Source organism: Labrus bergylta, chromosome 9 (genome assembly GCF_963930695.1).
Source record: "Labrus bergylta chromosome 9, fLabBer1.1, whole genome shotgun sequence".
Classification (NCBI taxonomy): Eukaryota; Metazoa; Chordata; class Actinopteri; order Labriformes; family Labridae; genus Labrus; species Labrus bergylta.
The window spans coordinates 12,699,016-12,715,676 of record NC_089203.1 but is presented as its reverse complement, the minus strand read 5'-3'; the positions used below and the strand labels follow the sequence as shown (position 1 = coordinate 12,715,676).

Below are 16,661 nucleotides of genomic sequence, written 5' to 3'. Positions count from 1 at the left end.
ACTCTTTATACAGTCTACACTCCCTCCCATGGTCCCCTGTCTCCTATTTAATTATTAAGGCAAAAAAAAAAAAATGTCATACTTGTAAATTTGTATCACTTTATTTTTAACCATTCAACAGAGTCTTTGGTACATTATCAATAGACACAGTTGTGTTTTTGTGCTACTAAGCTACAGCAGTAGAGACCAAGAAAGAGTCTACAGGAGTAACAACAGAGAAAACAGACTTTATAAGTGTATTTTCTAGATAACTGAGATGATCACTAAGGATTTCCTGACATTTTAATTACCTTTTTGTTCCATAGGGCAGACAATGCTGGACTATATTGTCTATTCTCCTTTTTAATGGACGCCTACAGGCAGTTTTCTGGAACAGTCTGGAAGGACCCGAACCTGCTGACATTGCAGCTTTTAACCTGTACTCTCTCCGATTCTTTTCTGAGTAAACGTTCAATTATAGACTTAACAAATAACTTTTTCAATAAAGCAAGTCTTTATTACACGAGAATTTACAAATCTCCAAGCAGGCCCACACAGACCTGTAATATAGATCTACTGACATTAAGAGATATAACCCTGAATGTCTATACACCCAGGCTTCTCATGTAGCAACAGTATATATACGGTGTATATATATATATATATATATATATATATGTAGTTTTCACTGTTAAAAACTTTGAAACACTTCTTAATATATCTATTATAAACAACATGAGGGCTGATATGTTAATGTGATAGGGAACCTTTCACACTGATCAAAGATAATAATTGAACTATGGTTGAATTAAAGTGCTGTTAAATAATATATTGTTACATTTGTACAACATTAACGAGCAATATCATGTAACTTTAGAAGATACATCTCACAGTGTAACTTGTCATCAACCAGAAGCTACAAGCACAACATGGCAGATGAAAGAAGGAATCACATCTAGAACAAAACTGCAATTTTGGCAAAGACATTTTAAATACATGTAGGAATGAAGTTAGGAGCCATGCGGAGACCATGCTACAGAGCACAGCTGGAAAGCTTACAGGAGAGTTTAGTAGACATGGAAGACTGCAGGCTGACTCACTCGCAGGGATGGTAAGTGCAAGCTTACAAAAATTGTTATTTCACATTGTAAAAATAATAAGCTTGATAGTTAGTCTGTGATCCTTTAATGTGGTGGAAAGTCTTCTAATTCAAATTCCTTCCTGAAGTTAAGGAGCACGCGGATGGTAGACTAAAGAAGCTATGAAAAGGAAAGAAATATCATGTTATTTATCAGCACAAGCAACTTATTGATCAGTGTCTTGACAATCTTAGCAAGATAAAAAATACTTAAAATTAAAGAATGATTATTCAGTTTAGTAAGCATTTTGTTATATGTCCTCTTTGTGGCTTCTGACTGAAGCTAAAAAAAAAAAGCTTGAATTACATGATTTATGCATTTTATAGGAACAGAGTTGACACAGTCGTTTAAAATCAGGGAACCATGTTTTTTAGTAAGTCATGAAGGATGCGATATGAAATGTTGTAAATCAAACAAATGACTGATGTGATGCTCAGAGAAGTGGTGGTGGTGGTGATGGGGGTGGGGGTTAAGCTGACCAACAGATGAACTGGTGCCAAGTTCAGTTTTCCATTTTTAGCATTTATTTAAACATAAATAGAGGCAAATATTTTACTCCCATCCAGAATTTTGTTGACTAAATCCCAAAATTGTCTCCATACCCTTGCATGGAATGATGTTATTAACATTTGATATCCTTTCATTAACAATCAACAATAAAAAAAAACATTAATAGATTTGTCATTCTGTCAAAAAAACAAAACCTGTAGGACACCATTTAATTTGTGCAATAATCCACAATCACACACGAACAATTACTGCATGTTTAGCCAATTATAAAACTCGAAATCATCCGTTCATTAGTCATTCACTGAGAGTCTCCTGTTGTAGTGCTTAATGTTTCTCACTAGAAGTTTACATTTAAACCAGGAGACCAACACACCTCCATAACAAGAACAGATAACAAAAAAAGCTACACGTTAAGAACAGTTTGTGGATTGTGTGTTTAGAACAGTCAGCATTAGGGACCAATTAAAAACACTAAGCAAAGCTACCTTTTTAATCCATCATGAAAACACTGGCTTATAGCCATCACATTATTTAGGCTCACAAACGTTAGGTCACTGTGACACTAAGTCCACACCTACAGTGCCAGGAAGTAATGTTCCTTTTCCCATTCTGATGACATTCCTGGTTTTCCTGGATATCCGATAAATCAACTGAAAAGGGAGAAGACAAAACAGACAACAACAAAATATGGAAAACTCATAGAAAGTAAAATAAAATGGGAGGGTGGCAGACGGAAGGATAGGATGTTTTGAGATACAGTGAAATTCAAATGATAAATGAATGAAATTCTGATGCATCAGTATTGGGATGTTGGTCAAGAAATATATGCTAAAGCCCCGTCCCAAAAACACATCCTCTAATCATACACAGAATTAGTGATAACAACACAAGTGTATCTTACTTCCTTTCTTTGCCATACTTGGGGGTAGCGTGCTAGACTGTTAGGCAGGCAGACGAGCCATCAAACCTTTATTTGGTCTGAGGGAATTGATTGGATGGAATTATTACAGCCATGAAATGGCCACGTATATCAGATTCAAATTTTTTGTCAAGAGTATTTGATTTCCAGAATGCTTTCCAGACTTTTGCAATTGTGCATTTTCAAAGCATATGATGGGCGTCTAACAGTGTATGTATTTTTGAGCATTGATAATGAATCCTGACCTATGATGTTTCCACCTGCAGATATTCATATTTTTCTATGTGGGATGTCAGAGTATCATCTGCGTCTCACATGGTGTGAGCATCGAGAGAGCAGTCGAATGTAAACAGAAGTGCCCCTGCCTGAGATACAGTCTGGCAGGTTATCCTGCAGAGAAATAACCATCAGGCTTTCTCATGCAGGCTGTGACCCTTCCTTCTATGTCTGGGCAGCCTTTGTCAGTCTGTCCCTGTATCGGTTTCTGAGCCAACATGGCTTCTGGGAAAATAACACTATCTCATTAATCACATTGTACGCCTCCTCCTCTGTCCAACTCCTTATAAAAACTGTGTCAGAGAATATAACCTTGGCTTGTGAATATAATGTATGTGATCTCAAACGATTTATACTTGGGCAGATCGACAAACCTAAGTGTTGAGTAACACTGATGCTTACCCTGAAAACCATGGTGAACGTACGAGACCACTTGAAGTGAAATATTATTCACACATGCAGAAAAGTAAACTTACTTCTTCTTGTCCTTGTCCTTCTTGAATGGTTGTGAGCAGCCTTGGAGGGCCTGTCCCATCAGTGTCTCTGCTGCAACCTTTCTTCTATTGAAGGCATTCATCTCCTCCTCCAGTTCTCGTCTTTTCTCCTCCAGATTTTTCTTTTCTTCCTGGTGCATTCGCTTTAGCTGCTCAAACCTCTCGTGTAGCTAAAGGTGATGATGGTGGAGATCAGGGCACAGTGTGAGGCAAACCAAATCAGGTATTTTGTTCATGAAATGTATTATGATGCCAATCCTAACCTCTTTCTCTTTTTCTTTCAGCTCTGCTTCTGTCTCCTTCACTTTGTTGACAAACATCTGTCTCATTTCTTCCTCTTTGCGCTGCAGATCTACAAGGAACTCCTTCCTCTTGGCTTCGTATGTCTCCTGAAGACTGAAGATCATCATAGAAGGTCAGATCAATGTAATGTGCTGAGTGAAATAGATTAGTACTCTGGAGCTGGTTGCTCCAGCTGTTGGGTTCATACTTAGCAAAGTTGTAACATAAATGTCACTTTGGTGGGGATCAATGAATTAACTAAAAAAAACTTAACTTAACTTAAAATTAACTAGAGCTGCACAAAAATATTAACTTTCACAACAAACACATTACAAAGGTCTGTTTTTATCACAATCAATAAGAAAATGTGTCCATGCAAAAAAAAAAACAATGCTTTCTCATTCAGCATGTGTACATTGTAAATGCTCTCACACCATTTCCATGCAGTCAGTACAAACTCAAGCTAGGTATGCACTACCCTCAGAGCATTTACTGAAAATGAAATGGTAAAAAAAGGCTTGATTTACTTTGGATTCAAGAGAAACATTGCAAACAGCTACAGCTAAAGCTAATACGGATTATTTAGTATGAGCGTTGCACATCACGTTTCCTTTTGTCCTTTAGTGTGGGACTAAGAAAAAATTGACTTTCATGTATAAATTGTGATATTAAGATTCAAATGTTAAAATGCCACATTTAAGCCTAAAAGAAACTCAGTGCATTTATTTAGAATAACTTCCTGTAATCATATCGCAATATAGATATTGCAATGTCACTTTTTTCCTATATGCTTCAGCCCTACTATTTATCTAGAACTTCATATTCACAAAATAATTCCATCTACAACAATTTGTCTGTCATGACTGTAGCTGCAAATCTAGCTTTCATTTTCTAACACGTCTAAATCAAAGAGCTAAACAGGTTTTATAGTTGCTATTCACCTGACATTTAATAAAAATGCTCTTTGAAAAAATCAATCAACTGGGAATATTTAAATGACATATCAATATCAAATATCCTTATATCATTAGGTTTACAGAGAAATATTCTCCACTCACTCTAAAACATACAAACAACATTATTTCTGAAATCTATACATTTCTTCAACAACAACTAGATTTTAGCTCTAAATGATCACACACATTATCTCCTTCACATTGTGATGGGTTTATTCTAAAGTATTTAGATGCTACAGTGACTTCTTTCTCCATCACAGTTGATTGCTTTGAAATGGGCAGCATAACAATTTTAACATTATTAAAAAGTCTAAACCAGACTTTATTTAAGTTTTCTTGATGCAAAATGATTTAGAGGAGATGGTTTATCTCTACAGGAATTTCTGAAAGCACTAAAAAGGTTCAGATGAGTCTAAAATATACCAAAAGACATCAATTAATTATACTGTAGGTTAAATAATTCAACTGCAGTCTAAAAATAGACTCACAAAGCATTACCCTTTAGTGTCTAATCTTTTGGTAGAAAAGGAGAAAGTTTTATTTTTACTTCTCAAACTAGAAAACAATAAAATGAGAATTTATCTTTTTTTTTAAAACTCTCATTGTATCATTCGCGTTTCCCTTCCATCCCCACAAAACACTGATTTTATTCCTCATGCTTATATAATAACATTATATTTTTCCTGTGTATATTTGTTCAAAAGTGTGAGTGTGTCTTTGTTGACATTTGAAAAATTGGAAGAAACTCAGATCTTAAAGTCAACAAAGCACAGCGAGTCTGACGGAGCATTTGGTAGGTTTTGTATAACAGATGCTCAAAGTCAACTCATCTTGCCTGGAGATATGAATCCCATCTGAGCTGTCTACAGTTTAGAATTATTTATTAGCATCTTACCAAATCATATAAAAAAAAGCGGTTAAGTCACTTGTCAGCATGGCTTTGAATAATAAGAGAGCTGAGGCTTTTTTGGGCAGTTCCACTGGTTCAAGTTGCCTAGGTGCATTACATCATGGCTAACCCTAATCTCACCTGAACGACGTGCTGTCCGGGTCTGTGTCCTTGAAGCCCATCTCTTCCAGCTTGCAGCGGCGGTAGAGCTCATAATGTCGAGCATGTGTCTGCTCTCGGAGATCCTCCATGTTCACACGCAGCAGCATCTCCCTCAGCTTTACAAAATCGCAATGACTTTCATTTTCGACTGAAAAAAAAACAAAAAAACAATCATGGTTATTTAACCTTTTGCGCTTCGTGGGAATAGTAAATAACAGCTGTTATACAAGGGCTCATAAACACAGAAAGTCGGGATATTATGTGTATGTCTGAAATAAAAAAACTATTAATAGATCAGCAGAAGGCATGTGACTAAACAGCCCTACTTTTTATGATGCTTGTCGAACCAAATCAGTGCACTCACCCTGTACTGAACCCCAGGGGTACAGCCTCGCTTTCACCATTTTGTTGCCAACTTTGACATCTTCTACACTTCCGACCACAGCAAAGGGTAGATGTGTCTGTAACATAAAGGGAACATAAAGCACTGCTGATGTTGTAATGACTATAAAATGACATTTATGAATAAAACTAGTATTTTATTATTAAGGATTTTATTCCGATGAAAACAACCTGCATTTCAGTTAAAATGTGCTATTTATTATTTCAGCTACATGTCCAACCTTATCTGTAGCATTATAATCGCACCATTTTACATTTGAAGAATATTACTACTATACTACCTCACATAAATTGATCACCTTAATTAGTAGTGGGGAAAACCCTAATATTTCAAAAGACATCTGTGTTTCTGACTCACATTCATGGAGGAGTTGATCTCTGCGACAGCTTCATCCTCTGTGGGGAACTGATATATTTGTACTCCATTACTGACCAGCTCGCTCATTATCTTGATCTTTAATTTGTCCAGTTCACTCTTGGATACCGTGTCTGCCTTTGCAATAACAGGGATGATGTTCACCTGCATTCAAAAATAATATGAGTGAAGGACTGAGGATCAAGAAACAATAAAAGCTGAAATTCACATTGCCGCATTCTTTGGTCACCTTGCTGTCCAATTTCTTCATTGTAACGAGGTCCAGGGACTTCAGGGAATGTCCATTGGGTGAGATGAAATACAGGCAGATGTGGATTCTTGTGTCATGGCAGTTAAACAGGGAGCGTTTAATTTTCAGCTCCTCTTCAAGATACTTTTCAAACTGGGCATCAATATACTCAAGAATGGGTTTAAAGCTGTGCAGAAAAACAGGAGTTAAAATATGAGATGAGCGTTATTACATGTATGAACATTTAATGTCTCATTACTGTCATTCATGTTTGAGAGACACGTTAGTATCCCAGTTACAAACTCTGAAACTCAAAACATTCAAATGTTGTACTCCCTGCTGTTGGAGCTCTCAGATGTCTATTGACATTGAATTAGTTCTACCAGTCAATCCCACATTCCCTTCTCCCCTCCCAAAGCCCACGCCAGAAACAGTGTGTTAATTGGCTGAACTTCCAGAGCAAAGAGGGGGACAAGATTAGTAGCTGGTGCTGTTCTGACCAAGAGACAATTCTATTACTAACTTGTACTTTTGTTTTAGTAGTTTGTATAAAAACAGTGATGAAGACTTCTGCTTCACTTACTATTTATTTTGATAACAGATTTTATTTTTCTGACATCTCGTCCTTTTTTCAGTCTTTATAGCACTCAAGGGGTTACACAAGAATCTCTACCTTTCCTCTTTGTTGAGCTGGTCTCCAAACCCTACAGTGTGAACAACGGTCAGCTTCAGGTTCACATTGCTCTCCTGCAGATTGTACGTTTGTGGGCGTAGCTGCACCTCTTTCTCATAGTGGCTGATTTCCTCATTTTCAAATATTGTATTGAAAAGTGTGTTCATTAATGTGGACTTGCCAATTCCAGTTTCACCTTAAAAAGATAGAGAGAGGAAATAACTTGTGGTGAACAGATATAGGGAAAGACTAATTCCATGATAGAGCATGTTACTTTGATGGCTCGAAATTTGGATTACAAACTTTTCCTCCCTTCATACGTACCTACGCAGAGGATGTTGAAGCAGAATCCCTGAGCAACTGACTTGCTGACCAGCTGATCAGGGAGACTGTCAAAGCCCACGTGGCCTCTGAGCTCCAGGTTTCGCTTTTCTTCATTCTGAGGTATTTGGAAAACAGTCAGGATCATTCAACTCATGTTTGGAGAGTGAGACTTTATTCAAGCTAACATGTTATTTGATTAACTCCTCACATTTCTCAATCGAACACTTTATCAACACTTTCCACTTTTCTGATTAATATAACCCTGCAAACACACACAGGCTGCTGTACATTACATTTCAAACTTTCCCCTGACTGTGATTGCTGGGAAATGGTTCATTACTTCTATAGCAGGGAGATGCTGAGATTCTGGCATCGTGCAAGTGGCTCAACATGAGGACCAGGATGTGTTCAACAAAACAATCATCCGTTTCTGTCCCTCTCTTTCTCACACACACACACACACACACACACACACACACACACACACACACACACACACACACACACACACACACACACACACACACACACACACACACACACACACACACACACACACACACACACACACACACACACACACACACACACACACACACACACACACACACACACACACACACACACACACACACACACACACACAAAGAGCTCTTTCTTTAGATGTTATTTCACAGGATGGAGGAAATCCAAGCTGCTAGCTGCCCTGGTACCCATAACTCCTCTTTATACACACACACACACACACATTCATCCTCAACTTAACAGGGTCTTCCGTCGTTTGCAATGCAACCTGTAAACAGCACATGCCTACCTATAGCAGACACAAAATGAAAGCTATGGTACAAGAGATTGACACGAATTACACGTTTGGCTGATCCATTAACATTTTCGCTGAGCAATCTAGAGCTAGATCCCACATGAAGAGGCTGCTACTTATTTTCATCCTCTTAACTTGGGTCTACTGCAGCCTGCTGTCCAGTGATTCATGCAAACGCACGGTGCTTTCTCTCCCGTGTGCACCTGTCAAAGGTGTAGACATTGTAAACAGTCAGGTGCACACCGTGCTGTTTCATGCAGCACAGTCGGATGACGAAGTGCGCTTTTTCTTGCGTGCCTGGCCGGGAACGATATCTCATTTCATTACCGAATAGACCGCAGCTTAACCACTATCCTGCTGCATTCCCGAGCCACAGCTCATCACCATCTTCTTTCTCTAACACACCTGAAAGCGAGTATTTAGCGAGTCTAATTTCTATGTCTACTCTTACAATAACAAGTCATTATCGCAGGTCCGCAGACAACACATCACCATACTTACTGCGAAAACATCAACCTCATTGGCCGCCATCGTCACAAGTGTCTGTGTTCAGGAATACTATGTTCAGCAGCCAGCTCCTCACATCTAACCATAGCATCTAACAGAGTCGCGCTGCTTTCCAATAAGGCCACTTGGAGGCAACACCCCCTCGTGGCTGGAGGGCGACATAACAAGAGCTCAGTATTAACCTCTCCTTCTGCATTTCAGAGAATATATTCTATATAATCCAAATATGAAGTTATTACGGAAAAGGATTAAGCCACTGAAAAAACACTTTTTGGTTCTGACTATTTTTTAGGATTCTGACTTTAATCTCAGAATACTGACTTTAATCTTGGAATTCTGACTTTAACCTCATAATACTGACTTTAATTTCAGAATACTGACTTTAACCTCATAATACTGACTTTAACCTCATAATACTGACTTTAATTTCAGAATACTGACTTTAACCTCATAATACTGACTTTAACCTCATAATACTGACTTTAATTTCAGAATACTGACTTTAATTTCAGAATACTGATTTTAATCTTGGAATTCTGACATTTTTCTCGGAATTCTGGCTCTGAAATCAAAGTCAGAATTTAAAAAAAGTCAGAACTATTTTTTTTTCAGTGGCCCGAATCCTCTTCCCTACTCCTGAAGCGGACCTCATCAGTAAATTAAATTCATTAAACTTTATCATTATACATGTATTTTTTTGTTTTGTTTACTATTTTACTGCTCACCAATGGCGACAAACTGATAGTTAACTCCATCATCACATTGGTAGCCTACCTCAGATATTGGTGGAAGTTTTACAGGCTTACAACTGCAACCAAAATCTTAAAAAGTGTAACTGGAGAAAATTACCAACCCCGCCTTTAAGTAGGCCTACAATATTTTATGTTAATGAAAAGTGTGACACACAGGTTAACATATTCAACATTAAGCCTTAGCCTACTGTTCAGGAGAAATCCCTTTATAATTTAGCCTATGTAATGATGACTAAATAATACAATCAATGTAGCCTAATTAATAAGAATCATACAGGACTCATACAATAGCTATAAGAGATGCTGTATAGCCTGTAAATGAAAAGAAATAGGGCCTACAGTCAGTCTTCATCATTTTATTCAGTAGCTGGGGCATTGATCCAGTAATCAGGATGTAAAACGTTCAGTGAGCTCTGCCCACTGTCAGCCTTTAACGAGGATGGTCGTTATAATAAAAACTGGGTGTTTTATTTGAAGAGGCGCCGGAAGCAGCAGGTTGGTGGAGGACAAAAGAGGGGGGAGTAGGCTACGCAGAGCAACGAGATAATCCCCACTCGGATTTTTCTATTTTTTTTCTTCTTCTATTTTTGTTTCTATCCGACATAGGACTATCGTTATATATATATATATATATTTTTATCGAAATGGCTTTGACCCAAGAATCGATTTTGTCTTTTTTGCTGGAGCAGGGAGGCAAAGCGAAGAACGCGGAGCTGGTGAACAATTTCAGGAGTGAGATCAGCTGCAGTGATCCCGCTGAAAAGCAGAACAATAGAGACCTTTTCAAGAAGTTGGTGAACAGCGTCGCTGTGGTGAAACAGATCGAAGGGGTGAAGTTTGTGGTGGTGAAGAAAAGGTATCAGGACTTTGTAAAGGAGGTAGCGCACGATGCGTCGCAGATGGATGATAGTTTCACAAGCCAGAATACGAGCTTTACGCACATTAGCCCTACACATCGAGCAGAGTCGGCCAGAAGAATTTATTCGGACATTGAGAACAATAACATGTGCTTTCCTGCACACTCAAATGGCAACAATTATAGAGACGCCAAGCATACATGTGCGGAAACAACCACCTTAAAAGTCCTGAATATCTCTGGAGATCAGGGGAGCAAAGCGAGGAATTCTGGAGCTGTGTTTGCTGTCATAGCGGTTAAATCCCCACAGAGAGACCCTGGCCCAGAGGCTCGGGATGGATTATACCCCCAAGTGCATCAGTCTAACACGTTGGTGAGCAAAGTTTTCAAACCATCAGTGCAAAATCTGAAATTTAGAGCTTGCGAGAAGGGTGCTGAAAGTGACCCCCTGTGTTTGAAAAACAGACAGGCAGAGGACACGCAGCCCCAAGTTTTTCCTCATGTGAGGTCCGAAGACAAGACCACTAGGCAGGGTGATGATGTTAAGTATTCTGAGTGTGTGCCTCTAGAGCCACTTGCACACGAGTGGTTGGTGAAGTGTGCTACAGGGCTGTGGGGACAGATCCATGGTCTGCTGCTGCAGGACACACGGTTAGCACAGAAGAAAGACTTCATTTCAGGGTTCACAGCTCTCCACTGGGCTGCAAAGGACGGCAACAGCGAGATGATACACAAGCTCTTGAATATCTCAAGGAAAAAGGGCACTTATGTGAACATCAACAGCAAAACACACGGAGGGTACACACCTCTACATATTGCAGCCATACACGGCCACACTGAAGTGATGGTTCTGCTTGTGCAAAGTTATGGAGCCAATGTAAATGAAAGAGATAATGATGGTAAGAAGGCCCTTCACTACCTGGGCAAAGGGGTGTCAGCTGAGGTCAGAGCACTTTTAGGAGGACGGCAGCAGAGCAAGTATAAGGAGAAGACGGAGGATGAAGACTACAGAGGGCAGCCGAAGAGCTTTAACACTATTAGTAAACTATTCCAGCCTCACATGGGGAAGAAACAAAAGACAATTCCTAAGTATGCTCAGGACTGGTGAGGATGACACAGACCACAAAATAAGTGTTGAGATTAAAACTATAATATAGGAGATTACAATATTTGAGTTTATATATATAGACCATAACAAATGACAGATGTGTAGTTTCTCAGTATTGCAGGGTGAATTAGCCTGTGGGACAATTTTTGCATTTTAGACTTCTGGGATGAAGCTATATATTAAATCCACACCCAGTACAACTCTGAAATCCCCAGGATGTCCCCTAATCAAACCCAAAGAGAAAATCCAGTTATCACACTCATTAAAGAAATAGTATACATATCAGTAGTCTTAGTGCCTAATTGTCTCGGACAATCTGCATTTCCTAATGTGGGACAGTGCTGTTCTAAATGTGGGACACTGGAAAGTCTATGTTAAAAGGCCTAAATCACCTTAATTCAAGTATGAAAACCTCTCAATTCTGTCACACTCAAGTCTAAAATGTGCAATCCAATGTTCTGTAATTTTACCACTTACAATGTTATTGGTGTTACAAAACTCTAAAAAAGGACAATAATAGTTTTGATGCATTTAGTAGAAAGACAATAGGCTATTATATCATCATATCTGACATGCAGAGCAAGCAGAATGTAATGAACATTTTATACATTAATTTATTTAAAGAATTGCAATGTTAGTATGTTAAAATGTTAAAATATTTTCTATTCCATACGTCTGTCCTGAATAAAAGAAATGCTTAGCCAACTAACACCAATACTATTTTGTTGACTAGATTGTCAACTCTTCAAAACTGTGTTTTTCCACATAGAAATATGCAACATAACCAATTTAATTGTATCTTTACCAGAGATGTACTAAGGTTTCTTAACAATATGTCATTCAGCATGGAAAAAACGACCAATAAATCAAGGAATAGCTCCACAAAACAGGAAACTCATACAATCATAACAGGCATATTTGAATGCAAAAAACTGTCCCACATTAGGCAAGTCACAAAGGAAATTTTAATTTAAAATAACAAATATAGAGTTTATTTACAACATAATATACCGTAATATTTTTTGATGAACAAGCATATCATAAAAAACATCCAGATAAAAAAAAAAGTAGGATTGTTTTATTTATAAGAAATGTATATCCTTAACATTAAATTTGTCTAAACAGTATGTCCCTGACCTTTGGGTGGTCTTCACGCTGTGTACTTCCTTTTTGAAGATGGTATCATTCTAATCTTTGATTGGACATTTGAGAAGTCATGTTATTTTGATCACATGACATCACAACTTGTGTTAACCCTTAGTTTTATTGACTTTCATTTGTTGTAGGAAGACCTACACCCACCTTGTGTTTAGGTGTCCCACATTAGGCAGTGTCCCACATTTGGCTAATTCACCAAATATCTCGTAAAGTGAACACTATTGCATGTGATGTTTATAAGTGGTATTTATTATTCTTTTTTAACCTTAAGTTTAACACTATTAACAATGGATATTACCAAAAAACATGTATTTTCTTAGTAATAAAACAAGGTTTAAGATAGAGATATTATCTTTACCCAATAAATTCTTTTTTTTGTTATAAATTAACCTTTAATTCTTGACCTCAAAGTTTGAGGAAATACGGTGTAAAACAAGGTTTTTTTTGTTACTGATGCAGAATGTGCTTAATGATTCAGTGTCCAACAAAGTATTGGTATCAGAAAAATGAAATATGTTAAAGATAGAATGTTAGATGCAATTTTGGAAAGAAATAGGTTTCACAGTTTGAAAAGTCTTCAGCATTGATTAAATCAGAGGGGGCCTTTATGGGGCCAGTTATTCAAAGCAGGCCCCTCGACTGAGCGTTGGAATGTCTCCCTTATTAATCTCTTTGTATACTTGAGCTGTAATAGATGATGAGGCCCTCCTTTGTTTGACTAGGCAGTCCAAACTCTTTGGACTGATGGTAAAATATAAATCAGAAGGGCATGTTAGGCACTGACCCTAAGAACCCCTAGTATAAATCTTTTGATATTGATCAGAAACACTGGTTTTACATAATTTCTTACGCCTTTAAAACTAGGTCAAACGTTACATTTTACTGTGTGGTGTCAATTAAAATGTTAAAGAAACAAACATTACGTGGATTTGAACCTACTGAATGGTCGTTGTGAATGAATAAGTCATCTTTCTACAGACATGTGAATAACATAAATCTGCACTTTATGTGAAGTACAGAAACACTCTTTGTATCCTAAGCTGACCCAGACCAAAACTATCTTTAAGAGTTTGAGACAATGAGCAAAACAGTGCCAGAACAATGTCCATTGTCTTGTTAGCTGGAAAAGAAGCAGCTTGCATAACGATCATGACAAAGGACGGCTGCACTCACCGACACTATGTAAGCTACAGTATGTGTCAAATCTCACCTCAACATATTTTTTATACTGAAGGACATCTGGGGATCATGAAGGGAAATCTGCTTCAAAAACGCTTTTGTATGTCTTCTTGAAATAATTATGACTGAGTTATCAGTCTTCAAAGAGTCCAACTGTACAGAAGTTTAGTCCAGCTCTTGTAGAATTTCCTATTAGACAATGAAGAAAATGGTTAATTATTCTTATTCTAAAATATCTACTTTTAGACAGTATAATGTGATGCAGATCAATGTATTAATTGCATTATTAACAGTTTTAAACCCTTGAAAACACTGAGACTGATGTGTTAAGCTCATTCTGTGTGTATGGAAGAGTAATCAGCTTTTCTTCAGGTGATGTTATCCAACTCTTTCTTGACCACCTCAGTTTTAATAGTATCACTGGGTTAGATACATTTTTGAAGGTTGAAAAGTGATGTAGTGGAAAAATACTATCGGTCTGTCGTCTTCGTTTGAACTTAAAAGATTAGGATGTTTGTGCGTCATTTAGCAATTAGAAACTGTTTCTTTGTATGGCCTTGGTCTGTGTCTCCAACAGGAACACTCCTCAGGATCTGAGTACAGCATGATCCTAAATCAGTGCCCTCCGGACAAAGGAGTTTCTGTTGGTGTTAGATAAATCACCAAGCAAACTAGCAGAAGGCGTAGTCACTAGGACAAGCTGAAACCAATGACGATGTATTACTCATGTATATGTAATATACCTACACACTCATGTATATGTAATATACCTACACACTCATGTATATGTAATATACCTACACACTCATGTATATGTAATATACCTACACCCGGTGAAAGTATAAATATGCTCTGCAACCGGGACTGCCCCGGGAATCTTTGATGCACTTCTGACTGATGTTACTTTTGTAGCTGATTACCTCTTTTGCAAAAGAACTCTTTACTATATGCAATAAAATACACAAAGACAAAAGACTTTGACTTCAGATCTTTCATTACCAACAGAAAAATCCACAAAAGTGATGATCCAATGAATTTTAGTTTTAGTCTTCTTTAATTTATTTAAAAGCTGATTGACAATGTTTTCTGCCTGTGTATTAAAGGTCCTTAGAGGATTCTTATTATTCATATGGACATTGAATTGGTTGGTGCATGGAGGTGGACTTCCTTTTTCTTTTCTTTTATATAGGCTAACTTTTCTTCGGGTAAAAATATCTTAAACATCCACTCTAACTGTTCATCTCAATATTCTGATGAAAAGATCACAAGAGCACAGTTGAAAGTTAAATCAATTGTAATAATAATGGGGTGTTGGGGGGGGTTCATAATTTGAAAAACAAGTACAACTGACTCAAATGTTGTGATATTTTATAAGATATGTCATTCAAGTATAATTTAATTGAATGAATTTATACCTTAAAATAAATAGAATACTAAATTTTATGGCTGCTGCAACAAACACTGTACTGACCTCAGGTATATTTATTATTATGGATGTTTTCATCACTTTTTGAAATTCTTTATTTGAAAATTAAAATAATGTGAATTAATAACATTGTACAGCAATAAGAACATACTGAGAGCTGATAAACTGTGTTAGTGGGTTGATTGTTACTGTACCCTGGTGCTAAAACCAAGTTAAGAACTGCAACTGTGTATAGCTCTCCACAGGTCGGACGTACTGTACCATCAGCCAAAGATAAGAAGAAACTTAATATACACTTTAAACAGTTGAGTCATACTCAAGTTGTTGGTATATTTTTTTTTTATTGTTGTTGTCTTTATGATTTGTGTGTAATGCTGCGATGTCCGTTAGTCTGTCCTTACTGTGCTGTTCTTTATGTTTTAACTATTGTAAAGTGTCTTTGAGTTTTTAAAAGCGCTTATAAATAAAATGTATTAGTATTATTATTATTATTATTATATTTGTAATTTTCAGTATATTCACAAATACAATTAGTCCTAGAAAGCACTGTCTGCATAAGTCTTCCAAACATGGTACATTATAACATCTACCAGTCCCCTAGCTAATTTTATTTATACTATGTCAGTGGATCTTATAATGTAAAGCTTACTACCCAATTATACCAATCACAAAATTACCCAAAACAAAAAAAATATATAAAATTATCTACAGATTTTTGTGTCCCTTTATTTATTTAGCTATAAAAATGATCTGATTAAAACAATGCAGTTATTTATGAGAATTACATGTCTGCCCTCTGGTGGTCAGGAGTTACAGTAACTCCAATTTAAATCATCATTTCACAAATAAAATGCCATATAGCCTACAATCGTGAGACACCGTCACATCTGGACGGAAACCAATAGCCTATCAAAAGACAGATAACATATAATTAGCAGTAAGTTTATTTTTTTCCAAAGCTATATAGGCTACTGATTTGACCAATAGCTGACGTATAGTCTACTCTATAAGTTTAGCCAATTCTAAGTGTGACCATTATCAGTTTCATTGCTGGAATTAGCTGATATTTTACAACCTGTAATACCTACCTTTACAGAACGTATTAACCTTAGTGACACATTAATATGTATGAAGGAACATTTTAGTTTAAATGTTGGCTGAGCCTTCTTTATAAACTAGCAAGTTTCCCAAAAAAAATTACTCACCAGATATTTTTTTAGATTATCAATAGATACAAACAAACTT

The 16,661-nt window shown here is 37.0% G+C and overlaps 2 protein-coding genes across 3 annotated transcripts; one reads left to right on the top strand and one right to left on the bottom strand.

Annotated features, from left to right (window-relative positions):
* Window positions 1-474: 474 nt before the first annotated feature.
* Window positions 475-9,068, bottom strand: LOC109994521 (septin-8-A). 2 transcript variants are annotated; one of them, XM_065958511.1, is made up of 11 exons: window positions 8,932-9,068; window positions 7,611-7,725; window positions 7,287-7,482; window positions 6,614-6,800; window positions 6,367-6,528; window positions 5,971-6,067; window positions 5,586-5,754; window positions 3,581-3,713; window positions 3,300-3,487; window positions 2,207-2,278; window positions 475-1,238 (listed from the first exon to the last, which is right to left on the bottom strand). In XM_065958511.1, exons 1-10 carry the CDS (start codon window positions 8,959-8,961, stop codon window positions 2,275-2,277), a joined length of 1,281 nt encoding a protein of 426 aa, XP_065814583.1. In that variant the 5' UTR covers window positions 8,962-9,068; the 3' UTR covers window positions 475-1,238; window positions 2,207-2,274. The 2 variants fall into 2 exon arrangements, with proteins under 2 accessions (XP_065814583.1, XP_020503547.1); XM_020647891.2 differs by lacking the exon at window positions 2,207-2,278.
* A 1,133-nt stretch (window positions 9,069-10,201) lies between these two features.
* Window positions 10,202-14,963, top strand: sowahab (sosondowah ankyrin repeat domain family member Ab). The gene has a single exon (XM_065958970.1). The coding sequence runs from the start codon at window positions 10,334-10,336 to the stop codon at window positions 11,651-11,653; it is 1,320 nt and encodes a 439-aa protein (XP_065815042.1). The 5' UTR covers window positions 10,202-10,333; the 3' UTR covers window positions 11,654-14,963.
* Window positions 14,964-16,661: the final 1,698 nt, after the last annotated feature.